The sequence below is a fragment of the Leucoraja erinacea genome, chromosome 13, assembly GCF_028641065.1.
Source record: "Leucoraja erinacea ecotype New England chromosome 13, Leri_hhj_1, whole genome shotgun sequence".
Taxonomy (NCBI): domain Eukaryota; kingdom Metazoa; phylum Chordata; class Chondrichthyes; order Rajiformes; family Rajidae; genus Leucoraja; species Leucoraja erinaceus.
In genome coordinates this window covers 42,877,658-42,899,008 of record NC_073389.1, presented here as the reverse complement: position 1 = coordinate 42,899,008, position 21,351 = coordinate 42,877,658, and the positions used below count along the sequence as shown (strand labels likewise).

Here is a 21,351-nt window from a genome sequence, read left to right as displayed (position 1 = left end):
AGAGATGTAATTATAAGGAGATTGGATGGGATGTGTTTATTCTCAGGAAGCTAAATAGGAGTTAATAACATTATGAAGTGCATGGTCTTCTTTCCCAGGGCAAGCAGGTCTAGAATTAGAGAGCATAGATTTAAGGTGGGAGGGGAGAAATTTAAAGGTGATCTGAAGGATGTCTTTCACACATTGGCTGGTGTTTATCTGGGACGAGCTGCCAGAGAAGGTAGTGGAGTCACATACAGTTAAGATATTAAAAAGCTATTTGTACAGGGGCTTAGATCCCCTTTTGTGGTGCAGTCTCGAAGGGCCAAATGGACTCCTCCTGCACCTATTTTCTATGTTTCTAAATAGGATAAACATAGAGGGAAGGAGGTAAACGGACATCATGGTCTGCATGGGCTGAAAGGGCTAATTTCTGTGCTGTGTGCTTCTGTGATTCTATGGAAGCTATGGAAGAGTAGGCTATTCCATGAGTTATGTTTGAACTGTTACTTCAGTTACACTTTGCTACATTGATGTGACAACCTTTGATTTTCTGAATATCCAAATCTGCTTTCTGTCTTCAATATACTCACTGACAAACCTTTCCTGGTGTTCTTGGGTACAGAATTCCAAATATTTCCCCAGACATGCTGTCTGATCCGCGGGGTTACTCCAGTATTTTTGAGTCTATCTTCCAAATATTCAGTGCCTACTGAGTGAAGAGATTTCTTGCAACACCCTCCTGATAGTCTGACTCCTGAATTTTAAATGTTAGCTCTTGGTTCCAGATATCTCACACTAGGGTTAGTTCGTTCAGAAGAGGGAATGACTGGGGTGTAAGTGATCCCTGATTATGTTGGCTGCTTTATTGAGGCAGAGTTAAGTGTAGCTGGACTGATGGAGTTGAAGGGGGAGAAGGTTGGTTTGGATGATGGGCTGGTTCGCATCCACAACCCTCTGCAATTTATTGCCGTCTTGTGCAGAACATTTGCTGATCCAAGACTGACAACAATTTATTGCTAATTTCCATTGACAAAAACTTTCACTGGAGGAAGGCTCTCTTTTTATCTCAAAAACAAACCTTCAGAAAATTTGCATTGCAGCTTATGTTCATTCATACTGTACAATTCACAGCACAAGGCAGGCACCTCTGTTTACATTAAAAATGCTGATCATATCAGCATAGCATTGATTTTCCTTTTGCAGATCTTTTCATGAACAAATGGATTAACGAATTTGCATGGGTTCCAGGTCGTCAGTGTGCAATGGTAGCAGATCCTTATACAATGGCCTTTCTCAATTGAGTCTTTGCAATGGGTCAAATAACCTTCTGTACATTCTTCAGCATGTTGTTCTGGACGACTTGCACAGAAGGAACAAAAGGGACCTTACACCATGTGTAGTTTAGTTTAGTTTATTATTGTCACGACCACCAAGGTACAGTGAAAAGCTTTTTTCTTTCCCTTTTTTCACCTCATGACAAAACAGATGGAAATATAGGGCCACCTGAATGTCCCTGGAATGCTGCAGCCATTCAATGTTCTTACTACTTCCAAAGTGGGATGACTCCCAGAAGAATGAAAGTTAACAGTTCAAGGTAATTTAATACTGAGTACACTGATGGTTCTACATGGCCCTTGTCTTGATAGTTATCTACAACCTTTTCTGGCCTTGACCGGAGGTTGTTTTTTCTTTAATAATTACATTTCTTTGTAGAACAAAATTACACAATGTGCACCAAAGAATGAAAATCCCAATAATCTTCTGCCGGTGTGCTGTAACATCCATTCAGTTTTCTGAGGTATTGTGTCTTCAACATATCTGTGACATGTTTTATAATGATCTTGTTTAAATTTCAATTTATCTGCACTTGGGTTATTTTTGTGGCTGATGCAAATAATAAACTTATCACTTCTGAGACTGAGAATTGCTTTTTGTTCGATGGTGACATATAAGCTTTGACTGGGTACCATGACATTGATCTGCATAATCTTAATAGTAATGGAAATAGGAACTATTTTAGCTCTTTTCAAAGACGTATATAGTGACCCAGATATCCAAATGAATACTGTCAGCAACTTGTATCTTGGAAATATTTTAAAAATGTAGTCAAATAAATCAAATCTATATGTGCAGAGGAAAAGAGAGTTAATGTTTTCAGAGATGAAAAGAAACTAAAACAAGGATGTGTCAAGCAAATCGAAAGGAAGGATGAAGAGGACAAAGGGAATATCTGTGACAGATTGAAAACCAAGGGAATCTTGGAAAACCTAGATAGCATATAACCATCTGTGTAGGAAGGAACTGTAGATGCTGGTGTAAACAGAAGGTAGTCACAAAAAGCTGGAGTAACTCAGCGGGTCAGACAGCATCTCTGGTGAAAAGGAATCGGGTCGACCTGAAATGTCACCTATTATACCATATAACCATATAACTTTTCTCCAGACATGCTGTCTGACCCGCGGAGTTACTCCAGCTTTTTATGTCAAACATAACCATCTGTTGTGTCATGAGATAACATACATGTCATCCAAAAAAGCAATAAAACCTCTTAAACATAACCAATTGGACTGGAGGATGTGAAATTAGAGACAATTGAGAACAGGGAAGATAAATATTGGAACTGTGAGATGCAAAAAAGTGCAGTTACAGAAATATTCATCGGGTCAGGTAATATCTGAGTGGAGATCAAAACCAGGTGAATGTTACATGCTTTATGACCTTCCAGCAGAACTGCCAGATTTGACAGAAACTGGAAAGACTGTTTATCTGAAATTGTTTAACAGGAAATTAATTAAGATCTTACACATTTGTAAATTTGATTTAAAATATTGAATGAGGTCCTTCCGACTCCACTGTGGAAGCCAGGAGCATTGGCGGACATCCTGACCCATTGGCAAAGAATTTGCTGGCTTTTGCGTGCAGTTCTGCACAGGACTGCCAGTATTTCCTATTTTAATGCTGACCAAGTTTCACAGTTCTCAAAAACTAAAACTGCCATGTGTCCAGACTGAAGATGAGGTGCATTTCCTTGTCCTGTGTTGGGGTTTGTGGTAACAGTGTGGCAGGCCATGGACGGTGAGGGGTTACAGTGAGAATAGAAAGAAGAATTAAAGTAACAAGCAACTGAGACACCTTTAATAACAAAATAGAAGCATTCTACAAATTGGTCACCCATTCCGTGTTTGGTTGCTCCAAGCAAAGGTGTTCTAAATTATATTTCAAACAACTGTTTAATTTCTCCATAGATGCTAGAATGTAGAGCATAGAACAGTACAGTACACGAACAGGCCCTTTGGTCCACAATATCTGTGCCAAACATAATGGCAAGACCATCAGTTATCTACCTGCAAATACACCATATCCCTCCATTCCCTGCATATCCATATGCCTTTCCAAAAGTCTTTAAAATAGCACTAATGTATCTGCTTCAACCACTATTCCAGGCAGTGTGTTCCAATCCTGGCACTCATCACCTTCTGAGTAAAAAAAACCTGTCCTGCACATCTCCTTTAAACTTTGCCCCTCTCACCTTAAAGCTATGTACTCTAGTATTTGATTTTTCCAACCTGGGAAAAAGATTCTGACTGTCTACCCTATCTATGCCTCTCATAGTTTTATATACTGCTATCAGGTTTCTCCGCAACCTCCGGTACTTCAGAGCAAACAAGCCAAGTCTGTCCAACCTCTCCCTGTAGCTAATACCCAGTAATCCACGCATCATTCTGGTAAAAAAAAGGGTCTGAAGAAGGGTTTTGACCCAAAACATTGCCTATTTCCTTCGCTCCATGGATGCTGCCTCACCCGTTGAGTTTTCCCAGCCTTTTTGTTTTCCTTCGATTTTCCAGCACCTGCAGTTCCTTCTTAATCATTCTGGTAAATATTGCTATGATACTATGTTGGTTCATCGACTGAGTATCTCCAACTTGTTTATTGTTTTACAAACTGATTTTGAATAGCAGCATTTTAGATTTGCTTTATTTGACTACATGTTTTCATTTCCCAAGATACAAGTTGCTGACAGTATTCATTTGACTATCTAGGCCACGACGTACATTTTCTGAAAGACTGAAATAATTTATATTTCCATTGCTATTAAGATGATGCCTTCAATCAAAACCAATTTGCAGCATCTGCAATTTCTCCTTTTCCCTTTAGATTAATGATCAGGTTGTCCCTCCGGAACTATGTATCAATAATCTGTTTTCTATCTCTGCCTTACAAATTGATTTAGAGGTCACCTTGATGACGTCAAAAATATTGAAGCTAGAGAATGGTACTGATCTTAATTGTTAATGACACTACTGTTGCTGTGATATAGATTGTTTGCAATTCCACTTGCAATAAATTCACATGTCTACATAGCTATCTTCCTGACAAAGCTCCCCTCAAATGCAGTTCGCCTCAGATATAACCAGATATCCGCATATGAGTCTGTGTTGACGTACTTTTAGCGTTTTAGAGAACAGCTCAGAAATAGGCCCTTTGGCCCACCGGGTCTGCGCCGACCTACGATCCCCGCACATTAACACTATCCTACATTTTTTTTTACATTTACCAAGCCGATTAACTTACAAACCTGTACATCTTTGGAGGAGTGTGGGAGGAAACCAAAGTTCTCGGAGAAAATGGTCTGATGCATTCAATCTTTTTTTGGGTTCTGAGTTCATTCATCTGCAGCAATAATAACTACTTACTTTTGTAATGTGATCTTTGCCATTCATCAGAGTGCTGCTTACAAGATCCAGAAAGTAGGAATTATTTTATAAGAGGATGGCAACAAGCAAAGTTGTGTGGCATTCTTCCATGAGTGGGACTAACTTCTTGAGACTCAAAAAAACTCCACAGGGTTAATGTGTTTAATCGCTCTGCCATGAAAATAACAAATGTCATAGACCATAGCACAGGAGCATCCCCAGTAATTTATGTGTGTGTTGCGAATCAACTTCTTTTTCAAGATGTTCAGAATGAACCCATCTGGTTTTTATTGATAAATAGAAAAGGACACAAAGTGCTAGAGTAATGCAGCATGTCAGGCAGCATCTCTGGGGTACGTGGATTGGTGACGTTTCAGATGAGGAAAAAACATCGCTGCTGAGTTACTCCAGCACTTGGTATCTTTACTTTTTTTTGAAAACCAGCATCTGCAGTTCCTTGTGTCTGTTTTACTTCGTGCTTTAGACAACGCTAATGCTTATAACACAGAAAATATGCTAGCAAAAAAAGAGCAGGATGCCCAGATTGTTCAATATTTTTTCCATAGTAGAACCTTGCAGGACAATATATTTTTCGGACAAATTGAGTAATATTCTTGCTGCCCAACTGAGTACATGAACTTCAACTAGAAAAAAGCCCAATAAATATTTTCTTCTATTTGGAAATTAGTTTTAACTGCAACCATTTGATGTGCGCAGCAACATTGAAGTAAAACAATTGTTTGATTTGTGTGGAATCTGGGGAAGAAGCCAATTGAATTATGAACCGGGTATTATCTTATTTTCCTATAGAAGCACTTAATCTTTAAACTAGAATATATAAATCTGGAGATCCGCAGTAGCTCTACATTTTTTTAATGCAGACTGATAAAGAAGAGTTCAGGAAAGGAGTTGACGGACTGAAAACCTCATAAAATTACACCAGCTGCTGTGTCTCCTACATGAGACACGAGTAGATGTCAGGCCTCAGGCACGTCATCTGGATATATGCAGTCTCTCGTGGCACCATTCAGCTGTATATACTGTATATCCTGTAGTAGACATGTGGTTTATGTTTGGTGCCACTGGTGGGAGAGACAGTTTATTTTTATACAAACCATTAATTTGCTGCCCATATTTAAAACATTTCAAGTAAAACTCAATTTTTTTACTGAATTATAAAACACTTCAAAATGATACAATAAAATATGAGCTGCTTGCACACAACAAGGTCATGTGAAGAGCACAAGATAAAAATAACTGCTTTTAGTGGTCTTGCTTGAGAAGGGATTTTGGAATTTTACAAAACGCGATATTTCAAAATGATACAATTAAAAATTGTAATCGTACAATTCGTAAGTATGTTGTTCATCAGATCACGCAAATTGCTGCAAGATAAAATAAGAGATGTTTTCGGAGCTTTTAGTTGAGAAGAAAGTGTTGGCTGGGATCCCAGTCTGAAGAAAGGTCCCAGCCCAAATTATTTGCCTGCTTATTTCCCCCCACAGATGCTGCCTAAACCTACTCCAGCGATAGACACAAAAAGCTTTTTGGAAAAAACATTCTGGAGATAAGGAATAGGTGATGATTCAGGTCAAGATCCTTCTTCAGACCTTGCTCTAGCGATCTTTCCTTTGCTCAATATTCCAGTCTCTAGTGAAGTCCTTGTTTTTGTTCCTATTGTACCACAATCTTCCCAGCTGTTATCAGGCATCTGAACCATCCTATCAACAACTCGAGGGTGATCCTGAGCCACTATCTACCTCATTGGAGACCCTCGGGCTATCGTTAATCGGAGTTTACTGGAATTTTTCTTGCATAAACGTTTGTCCCTGTATCATGTATCTGTATACTGTGGATGACTTGATTGTAATCATGTATAGTCTTTCCGCTGACTGGTCAGCATGCAACAAAAGCTTTTCACTGTAGCTTTGTACATGTGACATTAAACTAAACTAACTAATAATTATATCTTGAGCCATTCATCCGAACAGACCAAATAACTTTTCAACATTGCAGCTGCACCTTCTCTGTGGTGCTGGACAGTGCAGAACCTGCAAAACATCCAAGAATGTGAAGCGAAAAGCCTTTACAAATATTGCTTCCTTTTTAAATAAATACTATTTCTGCACACCCCACCCTCTCAATCTGCATTAACATGTGATTGTTACAAGCCATTTGCCAAGTCAAGTGTTACATTCTGCATCCTCTCAAATGAACACATTCTAGAATAAGCAAACACCAACAAAGATCACAGGATCATGGTGATAAACAGGGGAAATCATGGCCAAGGTGGTCAAATATTTAATTGAAAGAGCCAAGTTGATACTGTCTCAATCGGTGTTTGATTAATTTACTCTTGAATCAATGAGCAACTTTATATAACATACACACTGAGCTATGTTACACCAAAACTATGCTTGGATAATTTGTTGTATATTTGAATAAAGATGCCTCATAGCTTTGCTGTTTGTTGTTACACAATGTGAAAGAGAATTAAGAAGCATCCTGACAGAAAACGTCATTGGCCCATTACCTCCATAGATGCTGCCTGACCCGCTGAGTTCCTCCAGCATTTTGTATTTTGCTCAAGATTCCAGCATTTGCAGTTCCTTGTGTCTCTCTGAAGGAGTTAGATGGACGAAATATGTAAAGAGCTCCATTGCCTCCAGACAAATACACAAGAAGCTGGAGTAGCTCAGCAGATCAGACAGCATCTCTGGAGAAAAGGGTGACGTTTTGGGTCGAGACCCTTCTTCAGACTGGTAAAATAAATGGTTTGCATAAAACGATTAGCCTGTCACATTCACGGGCTCCCTTGTGAACACAGCAAAAGGCCAAACTACGGGGCGGCAAGCATTAAAGAAAAATATCAAAATATGATAGAGGGAATAAAGTGAATTGGAGGGCCAGCGTGTTTAAAACGGGACCAAATTTCGAGGATACACGGAAAATCAAACGAGAAAAGAACTGAGAAGAGGTCAAATGAAGACAGGGGTTATTATTAGGGTAAGTAGACAAGGGTCTCGACCCGAAACGTCACCCATTCCTTCTCTCCAGAGATGCTACCTGTCCTGCTGAGTTACTCCAGCATTTTGTGTCTACCTTCGATTTAAACCAGCATCTGCAGTTCTTTCTTACACAAAGGGGTTAGGGCATGTGGATTCGGGCGAACGCGCACAGAATCACAGAAAATGGAGATGGTTCAGAAAGTGTAAGCTGTAATGCACACCCGGAAACTGGAGCGAAGGATACAATCAAACTTAGGCACTGCCTCACAGCGCCAGAGACCCGTGTTCGATCCTAACCTGGGCTGCTGTCTGTGTGGAGTTTGCACGTTCTCCCTGTGACCGTGTGGGTCTCCTCCGGATGCTCCCGTTTCCTCCCACATCCCAAACAAAGATCCCGTGCGGGTTCTCAGGTTAATTGGCATCTGTGGAAGTAGCCCTAGTGTGTCTGGAGTGGATGAAATAGTGTGTCAACGTAGAACTGCTGTGACAAGTGGTTGGTGGGCCGAAGGGCCTGTTTCCATCTTTAAACTAATTTAAATTAAATAGGACTGCGTTGTGGAAAATATACATTAACAACTAGGATAATAACGTGACAAAATTGGAGCGAAATTATGCTTCCCTTCCCTAGCGATGTACGAATAGAGCGGACAAAATTGAATAACGAGAGGAAAAACTTTCGGCGCCGTTTTGGAAAAGGGCAATTCACCATTAACCAAGTAAATGATTTAAAGGGTGCACTGTTTGGAGTACATTTATTTTTTACTTCAACGAGGAACAATGAAAAATAAATATTTCGCTGAATTTCAGAAGGAAGCTGATTAAAGGCCGCGCTGTCGAGAAAGGTACAATTAATAATAAATAGATGGTTCACGGGAGCAAAAAGTTTGAAAGGAGATTTGAAAGGAGACGCGAGAGGATTAGAAAAAAAAAATCACGTCGCGTCCTGGGGGAAGGGGTTGAGTTCGCTCCCGCCTTCTCGAAATCCGAGAAGTTCAGAAGATGAAATCAGCGGTGCCCTTCCCGCGGCCCAGCCCGTGTGCGTGTGTGTTTCAGACAAACCTCCAGCGAGCGAGCCAAACCCAGCAGAAATTAACAAGATGATGTTCCACCGAACAGCATTGCGTCCCTCGTCGGCGGATCACACGGGATTAACAGGATTAGATTGAAAACTCGAATATCCACCCTCCAGCGAAGAGTTGCCATGTGTGGACGTGCAGGAAATCACAGTAAACCGAGATGATTCGGAAACATTAAGCTGGAAGGGGGACCTAGGAAGGGATTCAGTTGTCTGAAAGTTGTCCGCTTACTTTGCTGGTCTCGACCCACACCCTCTCGTTTGCTCCTCACTCACAGGAAGTACAGTACAGCGGTGCTGTCGGAGCTCTAAGATCTTTGGTCGGAATGACGATCTTCTGCATTTGACACAAGCTCTTGGCCGCCGCGCTGGTAAACATTGCTGGGACAGTAAAGTGGGAGACCCGTTCGCCCCACATTTTTGTGTCAGTTTCACTACTTCATCGCAAGTAACTGGAAACCCGGGCTGGGCGAGTTAGTTCTTCCAATTCGCTCTGGTGTGTCGACAGAGTTGTTTGGTCTGATGTGTTTGGTCTGATGCCGAACGACTGATAGTTGGAAATTGGCGCGGATTATTTATTTATTTTGAACAGCAGCGGCGCCCGCCTTTTGTCGCTCCGGATCGCGGAACACCTTTCCTACAGGAGCAGCGACATAAGGCAGGCAGTCGGTGCCCGGTCCGAGGATGCCCGCGGCGGCGGGGGACAGCATGGACCACCCGGCTCCGGGAGCTCTCCGCATTGCCACCTCGGAAATTAACCTTCCATTTTCGGTTGCCCATGTTTCTCGAGAGTCGATCCGGAATTTCCACCACACCAAGAGGGTCGGAAGCTATCTGATTGGGAGGAAGTTAGGAGAGGGCTCTTTCGCCAAAGTTAGGGAAGGATTACACGTTCTAACTGGTGAAAAGGTAAATTAATTTACTGGCTCTAATTTGATATGTATTTTTTTTTAATCAATTGGTTCCCTGTCTGGCTGAAAGAGTAGAAGATTAAACATGAAAGAATAGCTTCACGGGTTTAAGGAAGAGTCAAACCAGGTTTGATAATGACAGTGGGCGAGAGAAATTCCTCCTTCCACATTCAGAACAGAACAGAACAGAATTTGATGCAGGGCATTGTGACATTGGAGATGAACGCCTTTGGGCAGAGGATCTTGGAGGAAAGATAACAAAATGCTGGAGCAAATCAACTCAGCAGGTCAGACAGCATCCCTGGAGAACATGCATAGGGTGACATTTCGGGTTGGGACCCTTCTTCAGACACGACGCAAAACGTCATGCTCTCCAGGGATGCTGCCTGACCTGCTGAGTTACTCCAGCTCATTGTGTTTCTTTCCTTGGTAAACCAACATATGCGGTTCCTTGTTTCCACGTGGTAACTTGTGCTGGAAGAGTGGAAGAAAAGCGTAGACTGGTGATGGACTCCCCTACTCAAAAGTATGCTAACTTAAGTGTGTCGGAAGGAACTGCAGATGCTGTTTTTTTTACTGTAGATATGATAGATAGTTTGAAGAAAGGTTCCGACCCGAAATGTTACCTATTCTTTCTCTCCAGCGAAGCTACCCGACCCGGTGTTATTCACCAGGATTTTGTATCTATTTTGTGTTAGATTTAGGTTGGACTTTCCTGTATTGATTTGTGGTAACATCGGAAATAGCAGGGACAGCGTACTCTGCCATTCGTTAAATCAAGAAGATGTCCAATTTATATTCCCACCTAATCTCTGACTCCTTTTATTTCCTCATTGATTTAGAACACATTGACGTCAGTTAAATTAAAAACTGACCATCAGTGGCCTGTTGAAGTGGAGAATTCCAGATCCATCCCCCTTTGAGCATGGAAATGTGCCCTGTCTATGCTGAGGTCATGACCCGCAGGTTCTAGACGCTCCAATACACGACTCAACATCCACCTCGTTAATCTTAAATCAGTAGTCAGTCCTTCTTAAACACTCCCCAAAGATTAATCCTGTCATGCTAAGAGTGAATGTCAAAGTTGTTTTCTCTCTTCTCTGCGGCGCTTGTTGCCTATTCAGCAACTATATTAGGGGTGGCTGCATCGGAGAAAGTACGCAAAGTGCTGGAGTAACTCAGCGGGCAGGCAGTATCTCTGAAGAAAAAGGATGGGTGACATTTCGAGTTGGGACCCATCTTCAGGCTATTTTGCAGCCAGGAATCTGATGCTGTGCCATAATAAATGTTGCCCCCGTTGACATTTTAGTACATATTTTCTGGATGTAATATGTTGTAAAGCTGCTTCAAGCATCTTAGCCAACTTGACAATTTTGCTTGCTGTGGATTGCTATGGGCAAGAAAGAGTAACACTGAATTTTTGGTTGATATGCTTCTTGGCTCAAGGCCTGTGTATAAGAGATAAAAGGTGAGTGGAACTGTGCAAGCTTGTTATGTCCTGGGTCCCCTCTGTCCTGGGTCTCCTCCATTGCCAGAGTGAGCAACAGTGGAAATTGGAGGAACAGCACCTCATATTCCGCCTGGGGACCTTGCGTCCGGATGGCATTAACATTGAATTCTCCCAATTTTGCTAGCCCTTGTTGTCTCCTCCCCTTCCTTAACCCTCTAGCTGTCTCCTCCCACCCTCCTATCCACCCGCCCTCGGGCTCCTCCTCCTCCCCTTTTCCTTCCTTCTCCCCCCCCCCCCCCCCCCCCCCCACCCCCCATCAGTCTGAAGAAGGGTTTCGGCCCAAAACGTCGCCTATTTCCTTCGCTCCATAGATGCTGCTGTACCCGCTGAGTTTCTCCAGCATTTTTGTGTACCTTCGATTTTCCAGCATCTGCAGTTCCTTCTTGAACAAGCTTGCAGCACCATTTAGGATAATTAAATTTTAAGAAGGAATCTGGAGCCAAAAACAAACTGCTTGAAGAACTCAGCAGGATAGGTTGCACCTCTGGAGGGAATGGACAGACGATGTTTCAGCTCAAGACCCTTCTTCAGGCCATTTGGAATCATTGGTTGGGGAAGAGAGTTAATGGCACGGACCAAAGAAAATTCTCAGTACTTGATTGGAGAAAACTTTTTTAAAAAAAAATCATTTTATACAACGGATACATTTAGTGACAGGAGAATGATATGGTAGTGCAGCAGAGTTTGGTGTGGTTAGCATCCATGTCAGAATGGTTCTTAACTTTTGATGCCATTACTGAAGAATAGGAATGGGCCAGGTATAAGCTCATGGTGACAATCTGAGGTATTGCTGCAGTCACAAGAAGGGATGAGATTGGAGGGGAATGAAAATAAATACACTTAAGATGTTGCAAACCTAAAATAAAACAACAAATGCTGGAAACATTTGACGGCCTCTATGGAAAGGGAGATTTGGTTAACATTCAACGATCCTTTGTCAAAATTACAATGGAGATAAACTTGGGAAAACGATTTTTGATTGTGAATGACTAAATAAGAATGGAGCCAGATGAACTAAACCTAGGTGGACATTGATGAAGAGGCGGTGGTGGAGGGTGATATGGTTGGATAGGTTGAGAATGTCAAGGAGTGATAAATTACTCATACAGAACTTTATTAGTTATCTCGATCAATAGTGTACCTTTAAGTGTGAACTCTACTTCTGTGCACTGTTTATGTTCATACACTGATTCTTGCTCCGGTTAGTTTGTGATGTGCCAGCTTACCAATAATGTAACAATGTTACCGTATGGAACATTCTAGTACTTCTAATGAAGACACAGTATGTGCAAAACGTAGGTATTCCGCCTTGAAAGCAAATTATCATTTTTTCACATAGACTAGTTATATCTCTATATATTATATACTGTATATTTAAGACCATGCTATAATGCGTTTGTGAAGACATTACAAACAGGTACTCTAACTGCAGTGGAAACTTGACTACAACAATTCATTTATAATTCAAAGAAAGATAGCCAGAATTTGGAAGTTTTTTGCACTTTGATGGTGCCCTATGGTTCAGGGAATATGTAGTTCTATATATTTTTAGTTCAAGTCTAGACGGTCGTGCGTTGCAATAACAGTGTTCGATTCTAAATATACATTCTGTGCAAGGAGCCAAAATGTACTCACCCAAGTTCACACTCAACTTAGCGAACTTTGACTTGTTTCAACATTGAAAAGAATTTTGGATAGTTACATGGATGAGAAAGGTTTAGGGGGATATGGGCCAAATTCAGGCAGGTGGGACTAGTGCAAATGGGGCATCTTAGTCAGCATGGGCATGTTGGGCTGAAGGGCCTGGTTCCATGCTGCATGACTATGATTCTCCTGACAACCTTCTCCTTATCAGTTAATCTGCTGGTGTCATAAAGTCATAATGAATAGGATTCGAATTAGGCCATTCGGCACATCAAGTCTACTCCGCCATTCAATCATGGCTGATCAATCTCTCCCTCCTAACCCCACTCTCTTGCCTTCTCCCCCTAACCTCCGACACCTGTACTAATCAAAAATCTATCTATCTCTGCCTTACGAATAACCACTGACTTGGCCTCTGCGGCCTTCTGTGGGAAAGAATTCCACAGATTCACCACCCTCTGACTGAAGAAATTTCTCCTCATCTCCTTCCTAAAAGAACATCCTTTAATTCTGACGCTATGACCTCTAGTTTTAGACTCTCCCACTAATGGAAACATCCTCTCCACATCCACTATATCCAAGCCTTTCGCTATTCTGTATGTTTCAATTAGATCTCCCCTCATTCTTCTAACCTCCAGCGAGTACAGGCCCAGTGCCGACAAACGCTCATCGTAGGTTAACCTACTCATTCCTGGGATTCCTGAGTGGAATGGAAGAAGCAACTCATCTACAGAAATCCCCTGCAACACATGTGCAAGATCACAACCCTGTAAATTGTAATTTCAGGAAAACTGACATTAGATATTTTTACGTTAAATTTACACTTTTATACTGGTATTCGCTCTCTTATGCAGTTGTGGTAGAGGGTCTGTGGTGAAATGTTAACTGATTTCTGTTTATAGATGGAATACTGACTTTTACAAAAACAGAATTGATCTATTGCAGGCTGGTATTACATATGCCATCTGCACTACCTCATCCACCTGTGCTGTCAGCAACAACGATCTTTGGACTTGTACACCGATATCCTTCTGTTCCTCAATACGCTGGGGCCAAGGGAACAAAACTGCAGAGGTTAGGGTGGCATGGTGACGTATTGGTTGCAGTATTGTCTTACAGCGGCAGAGACCCTGGATCAATCCTGACACCGGGTGCTGTCTGTATGGAGTTTGTACCTTCTCCCTGTGACCTGCGTGGGTTTTCTCCGAGATTTTCGGTTTCTTCCCACACTCCAAAGACGTACAGATTTGTAGGTTAATTGGCTTGGTATAAATGTAAAATGGTCCCATGTGTATTAATGTGCGGGGATCGCTGGTCGATGCGGACTCAGTGGGTCAAAGGGCCCGTTTCCGTGCTGCATCTCTAAACTAAACTACAAATAGAGAAAATGCTTGAAGAACTGTGACCGTCAAACACCATCCATGAAAGGAAAAGCAAGTGAAAGTTTTGGAGCTTTCCTTAAAACTGGGCGAAAAGTGGAAGCTTTGCAGTTTTCAAAGAGGAGTTCGAGGGTGGAGACAAGACAAAAGACTACAAGGAGATCGGTGAGGACAGATCAGGTAATAAGGAGCATCAGTACTGACCATATAGAAGCTATTTTATAGTAATAAAGTGAGGCAGAGACATAAAAAAAGCAACGAGAGAGCAGTTTTCAAGAGAGCAAGTTAAAACAAAAATCAGCATTCATTCCAGTAGGATGTGAATTACCCAGATGGAAGACAAGATGTTGTTCCCCCAGTTTATATTGGGCCTCACTACAGCAGTGACGACAGACTGACAAGGTCAGAATAGGAATGGGGTTGAGAATTAAAGTGGTACACAATAGGAAGCGTAGGAGACTCGCTTCAGTGCCATGCAATGTGATCACCCGATCTGTGTTTGACTTCTAATGCAGAGGAGGACTCATTGTGAGCAATGAATGCAGTCAACTAGAATGAGCCCTTGGGCCCTACCTTTCAACGTTAATCATATTAGTCCCCCTCAAGTGTATCATCTCACACCAATTAGGATTCAATTCCATATACCATTGCCTTGCTCAGTTTACCAAATGATCAATATTTCCACATAATCTTTCTCACTGTTAACAGTGCAACACTTTTCATGTCCTTTTCAAATTTAGTATTCAGTTTCTACTTTCAGATCCAAATTTTTAATGTAGGTACCAAATAAAAAGAGTCAAGAGTATTTTATTGTCAGATGCCCCAAAACGGAACAATGAAATTTTTACTTGCAGCAGTACCACAGGTATGTAAACACAATACTCTATAAACACATAATAAACAACAGCAATGCTCAGTAGAAGCAATAATCTGCAGTTGTTGGTTTACCAAGGAATGACAAAGTACTGGAGTAACTCAACAGTTCAGGCAGCATCACTGGAGAACAGGGATAGGTGATGTTTCAGGTCGGGACCCTTCCTCAGACTGATTCCCTCTGCTGTCCTTAAGAAAAGGTACAAAGTTGTTGAAGTGAATCAATTTGAAGACTATTAGTAAAACCAAAGCAACAAACAGTGTAATGCAAATCTTTAGTCAGTTGGGATCAACCCCTTAGAACTAGTTTTATGAAATACAAAATAGTCATGAGTGACAGTATTAACTTGCTAGAACACAATTGAGAGCTCCAGAATGTGCAACAATGATCCATTTAATTTAATGTCAGGCCTGATTTGGAATCACAATCAAAGAGCCAAGCAGCATGGAAACACGTCGTGCAGTCCAACTCTTCCATGTTGATTAAGTTGTTTACCCAAGTTGTTTATTCACTTGCCTGCACCTAGACAATATGCCTCCAAATCTTTTCCATTCATGTATCTCTCTCAGTGACTTTTAAATAAAATACTTGTACCTGCTTCTACTACGGTTGATTCCATGTACACCACGCTGTATGTACGTGAGAAAGGCACCCCTCGGTTCCCTTTTAAATACTTTACCTCTCACTTTAAATGCATGCCCTCTTATTTATGACTCTCCTATCCCAGTGAAAAAACTGTAGCTATTCATCTTATTTATGCACCCTCATGATTTTATATACCTTTGTAAGGTCACCCCTCATTGTCCTATGCTCCAAGGAATAAGGTCCCAGCCCATCCAACATCTCCTGATAACTCAATTGCTCCCTACTGGGTAACATCCTCAGAAAAAAACTTTTTTGCACACTTTTCAACTTAATGACATCTTTCCTACAGCACTTTTAATTTTAAATGTTTACTGAAAACTACAATGTTTTGACATTGTACGGTGCACTACTTACATTTCATAATTTGAAGCATATTCTCCAATTTCGGTAAGTTAACTGCTGGGTGTATTTCACAATTGACGTTGACAAATTATGAACATTCGAAACCTCATAAAATCCAAGTGGCAGCAAGGCACCTGGTGGTTTTAACCTACTATCTTTCCAAAAGGAGCTGGCTTATTAATTAGCTTCATAAAATGGCAGGACTGAATTTCACACTGTGGATTAATCATAACCTCTAAAATCTTTTAGGTGGCTGTGAAGGTTATTGACAAGAAGAAAGCCAAGAAAGATTCCTATGTGACAAAGAACCTGAGGAGAGAAGGGCAGATTCACCAGATGATCAGGCACCCTAATATTACACAGCTTCTGGACATACTTGAAACCGAAAACAGCTACTACTTGGTGATGGAGCTGTGCATAGGAGGCAATTTAATGCACAAAATGTACGATAGAAAGATACTAGAAGAAACGGAGGTACGGCGATATATCAGGCAGCTCACTCTCGCAGTGGAGCATCTGCACCGCGCTGGAGTGGTCCACAGGTAGGTGTGTGTGTGTGTGTGTGTGTGTGGATGTGTTTACACATATGCTTCCTTTACGTTAATATCTCAATTTTCCAACAGTTGCTTTCAACAGGTTGCTTTGACCTTGTAAAATAACATAGCTGGTACCATTGCTGAAGGCTGAAATCATTTTCATGTCTGTCATGTCCCAACATTTAGCTGATACGGCTGTTCTCAACATCAAAAAGTCATGCTGCCACCTTCGATATATCAGAGTATAAACCCCTTGAAATGACTAGTGGCATTTTGGGGAAGGCTTGAAGTTAGTTTTCTGACATCTGCTACAGTTGTTTGGAGAAACTAGAATATAAATGGAATTGCGATGAAAGATTTTTGGAATATATAGCATGATAAATTTATTCATTGATCATTTCCAGAAAAACCTGCAAAAACATTCAAGGTATTTAAAGTACAGGTACATGTTAAAAGTCTGATGTTGATGTGATGGGAAAGTTAACCCAGGAAAGGGATGGGATTTAATACAAGATACAAGATACAAGATAGATTTTAATTGTCACATGTGCCAGATGGCACAGTGAAATGAATTCCCATACAGCCATACAATAAAAATAAACAGGACTCAACACACTATAGAATTTAACACAAAACATCCCCACACAGCAGAATCAAAGTTTCCCACTGTCTGGGAAGGCACCAAAGTCAGTCTTCTTCCTCCACTGTTCCCCGTGGTCAGGGTCTCCCCAAGCCCTCCGCAGTTGCAGCTACGGGCGGCCCGATGACCAGGACCGCTCGCCGGGATGATACCAGTCCGACGTCGGGGCTGCGGGACGTCCTCAGCGGCGTGGACACCAGAGTCGGCCCCCTCCTACCAGAGTCGGCGGCTTCCAATGGAGTGTACGCTATCTTTTCCAATTTGTTTTCTTAAATTATTTAATAATTATTTGTGCCCTTTCGCACTGACATAGTAGCTGAATGGAATATGCTTTGTTACTTTGTGTGGATTTGAACAAATCTTTTTTTTAAATGAACAAGTTATTTTCTTACTCCCAGTTCGAAGCAGATTGCACGCCCCGAAAAAAATTCTTATATAATTAATGTATTCTAATGAACCTCTGAGCAGCTAGCAAATACCACTGATATCTGTACGAAACATAAACTTAACTATTTTGGATCCACCAGTGTTGAAACTGCTTAAAATTGTAATCATGGGGAAACTGCTAGTCAGTTATTTTCTTCGACTGAATCAGCAACGAATACGAAACAAAAGCTTTTCAAGGTGTAGTATACACAACTTTAAAGCACATGGCATTGGGGGTACATTGGTGGACAATACAGGAAGCAAAGAGTAGGAGTAAACGGGTCCTTTTCACAATGGCAAAAGGCTCAGTACTAAGCTATTTTCAGTAAAATGAGGGAATTGAAACAGCAGTGTTATATTGCAAGGTGACTTGGAAAGGCAAAAGAACCTAGTGCAGATCCTAAACGGTGGGATGACTTAGCATGCAAAGGCAGTAAAGAAAGCGAATGGCACCAGTACAAATAGTACCTGGAATTGCGTGCAGTTTTTGGTCTCCAAATCTGAGGAAGGAAGAGTTCACCAGACTGATTTTGTATGGGGATGTCAAGATCAATTAAAACATACAAATATATTTGGAAAAAGAATTGGGGTCACAGCTTAAGGATAAGGGGGAAATCCTTTAAAACCGAGATGAAAATTGGCTATATTTAAGAGGGAGTTAGATGTGGCCCTTGTGGCCAAGGGATCAGAGGGTATGGAGAAAAGGCAGGTACGGGATACTGAGTTGGATGATCAGCCATGATCATATTAAATGGCGGTGCAGGCTCGAAGGGCCGAATGGCCTACTCCTGCACCTAATTTCTATGTTTCTATGTTTCTATTCAAGATTTGATTGGTCATAAAAAATTTTCAATGATTACATTGTGCCAGCATTTTGAGTAAAAGATAGCATCCTAAAATTGATTGGAAAACTAAGTCTGAATGAGGGGTAGGGAGCTACCAAAATAAATATCTAAATACATGGGAACCTAGAGTTATAGAGAGATACAGTGTGGAAAAAGGCCATTCGGTCCAACTTACCCACACTAGCCAACATGTGCCAGCTACAATAGTCACACCTGCCTACGTTTAGTACATATCCCTCCAAACCTATTCTATCCATGTACCTGTCCAATTGTTTCTTAAACGTTGGGATAGTTTCAGCCTCAATTACCTTCTCTGGCAGCTTATTCCATACATCCACCAACCTTTGTGCGAACAAGTCACCCCTCAGATCCCTATTAAATCTTTTCCCTTTCACCTTAAACCTGTGTCCAGGTCCTCAATTCACCTACTCTGGGAAAGAGACTCTGCGCATCTACCCAATCTATTCCTCTCATGATTTTATACTCCTCTATAAGATCACCCCTCATCCTCCTGTGTTCCAAGGAATAGGGTCCCAGCCTACTCAATCTAAATTACAGGAAACCTGCATTACAGCCATTCTTGTTATGGAAATTCGTCCTACACTACCCAAAAATCTGAAACATGGAATAAAATTCGCTCATTAAAATTTGTGTGAAAAATGTAAATAAAGCAACACAAAATGCAGCAATTTTTGACGCATGGGCAGATGATGTACCTGTAATGGAAAATTGCGATATGGCCCATTTTCTAGGGATGCAATGCAAATACATATAGTTACCGGACGAAGCGTATCATAACAAGAATTATTTCAGAGGATAAATGGAACCTAGCAGGTTACTACTTTGAATTGGTTATTGAAGGTCTTGCTTTGGCCAATGCAAACCCACATAACACTGTGCTTGTTACGGTGATTCCCCCTACAGAATTCATAAATCACTACCCCAAAAGTTTAATATGGAATTAAATTGGCTCTCATGGCATTAGTGTGAAAAACTGTAAATAAAGCAATATAAAATGTAGCTGTTTTGATGCAAGGACAGCTGTTATGGAAAATTGCTAGAGGTCCCATTTGCTAGGGGCACAATGAAGGGGCTGTCTGTAGTTGCAGTAATAGAAACAGTGGTTTTATAGAGTGTTATAAGGGCCTTTTTTCATGCTATATAACTCTATGTCACTATGACTTGATATCCCAGGGCTAGGGTTTAATAGCAATTAGCTACCTTGATTACTTTGTTACTTTTTTGCATATCTTTCATTTATATCTCTATATCACCGTCCATATCTCTCGTTTCCGTTCCCCCCGAGTCTCCGTCTGTAGAAGGGTCTCGACCTGAATCATCACCTATTCATTTGCTCCAGAGATGCTGCCAGACCCGCTGAGTTACTCCAGCTTTTCGTGTCTATCTTCGGGGAAAACATTAGTTGTTTCAACCATCACTATTTATTTATCTTAATTTAGGAAATGTCACCTGAAAACGAATATTGTTCATGTTATTATGCTATTTAAGAAGGGTGTGGGTAAGGAACCAATGAATTTTAGATCAGTTAGCCACACGTCTGTTGCCAGGAAAGTACTAACAGTTATTACAACCAGCAAAGAGTGGTTGAATGCATTGACAATTTTAAGTTGTTCAGCAAAAGCATGAATTTGTAAAAGATACAACATGCCCCATTTACACTAGTCCCACCTGCCTCATCCAAATGCAGGCAGGTGTGACTAGTCTAAATAGAGCATGTTGGCCGGCGTAGGCAAATTGGGCTGAAGGCCCCTGATTCCGCGCTGTATGACTCTTGACTCCATAAACTTGATGGACGTTTTGAAGAGGTGGTTTAAGTTATATACAGTATAATATTTATGAGTGTTATTTAATGGAAGTTCCAGAAGCGGTTTAATGAAGATCCTAATAAAGAACAGGTCATTGATGATAAAACTTGTAAAATTTATTGTGAATTATTAACCTTTTGAAGATATTGGTTGAACAGCAGGAAACTGAGAGTGGGAATTGAAGGCAGGTGCTAATCTTTGAAGGATGTGACTCTGATAGGGCTTAATGATATAGATGATGTGATTGGAAGCTACATGTCCAAGCTTGCCCATGACATAAAGGTGACACACAGATGGAAGTGCAGAATTACAAATGAGTATCAGTAGATTGAGCAAATGGTTAATACTGTGACATTAGATGTGAGTATTAACTTCATCCACTAGTAAACCTGAAAAATAATTAAAAAGGAGCATATTCTAAATGTGAAATGTTGGAAGAAGTGATCCAGAGATTTTTGGAATCCATGTACATGGATTGTGAAAGGTACAAAATGATGCATCTATATCCAGTTGACTATAATACAAGGGTTAAAAGTTACGCATCATCAATCAAGCCTCAGGTTATATTTTATCTGTAATAACGGGAGCACTGGGCATATATTGGTTTGGAGAGAGGGAAAAACATATCTAACACAATGATAAAGTTGATCCTGACTTTGATGAACGATTATGATTTTTCAACACGATTCAATGGATTGTGACCAGTTGGCCTATTTTTCTCCCTCCATATATTTAGACATTTTCTGCTTCTTATACTCTTTTTGACAAATGCCTTAAGGTGCATGTAACAAAACGAAGAAAAATCATTGATTTGAGCAACTGCACCTTGTCTCCTAAAATGAACATGCAGAACAATACATATAGTTACACAAGAAAGCATGTCATAACAAGAATTAGTGCAGAGGGTAAATGGAACCCAGCAGGTGGCCACTTTGATTGGATTTTTTACAGAGATTGTTCTCTTGCTTTGGCCAATGCAAATCCATAGCACTGTACACACTGCTGTACAAAGAT

The 21,351-nt window shown here is 40.9% G+C and overlaps 1 protein-coding gene and 1 long non-coding RNA gene across 4 annotated transcripts in view; one reads left to right on the top strand and one right to left on the bottom strand.

Moving 5' to 3' along the window:
• Positions 1-5,533: 5,533 nt before the first annotated feature.
• Positions 5,534-9,058, bottom strand: LOC129702952 (uncharacterized). 3 transcript variants are annotated; one of them, XR_008724482.1, is made up of 3 exons: positions 8,744-9,058; positions 7,945-8,129; positions 5,534-5,758 (listed from the first exon to the last, which is right to left on the bottom strand). It is a non-coding gene; the product is annotated as an uncharacterized LOC129702952 (long non-coding RNA). The 3 variants fall into 3 exon arrangements; XR_008724481.1 differs by lacking the exon at positions 7,945-8,129 and adding an exon at positions 7,210-7,296; XR_008724480.1 differs by lacking the exon at positions 7,945-8,129.
• A 10-nt stretch (positions 9,059-9,068) lies between these two features.
• The window catches only part of hunk (hormonally up-regulated Neu-associated kinase), a 50,154-nt gene continuing 37,871 nt past the window's right edge, over positions 9,069-21,351 (top strand). Inside the window, exons 1-2 of the mRNA XM_055645061.1 lie at positions 9,069-9,668; positions 16,314-16,606. Of these exons, the coding sequence (XP_055501036.1) occupies positions 9,444-9,668; positions 16,314-16,606 (518 nt within the window). The 5' untranslated portion in view covers positions 9,069-9,443. The remainder of the gene's footprint in view (positions 9,669-16,313; positions 16,607-21,351) is intronic.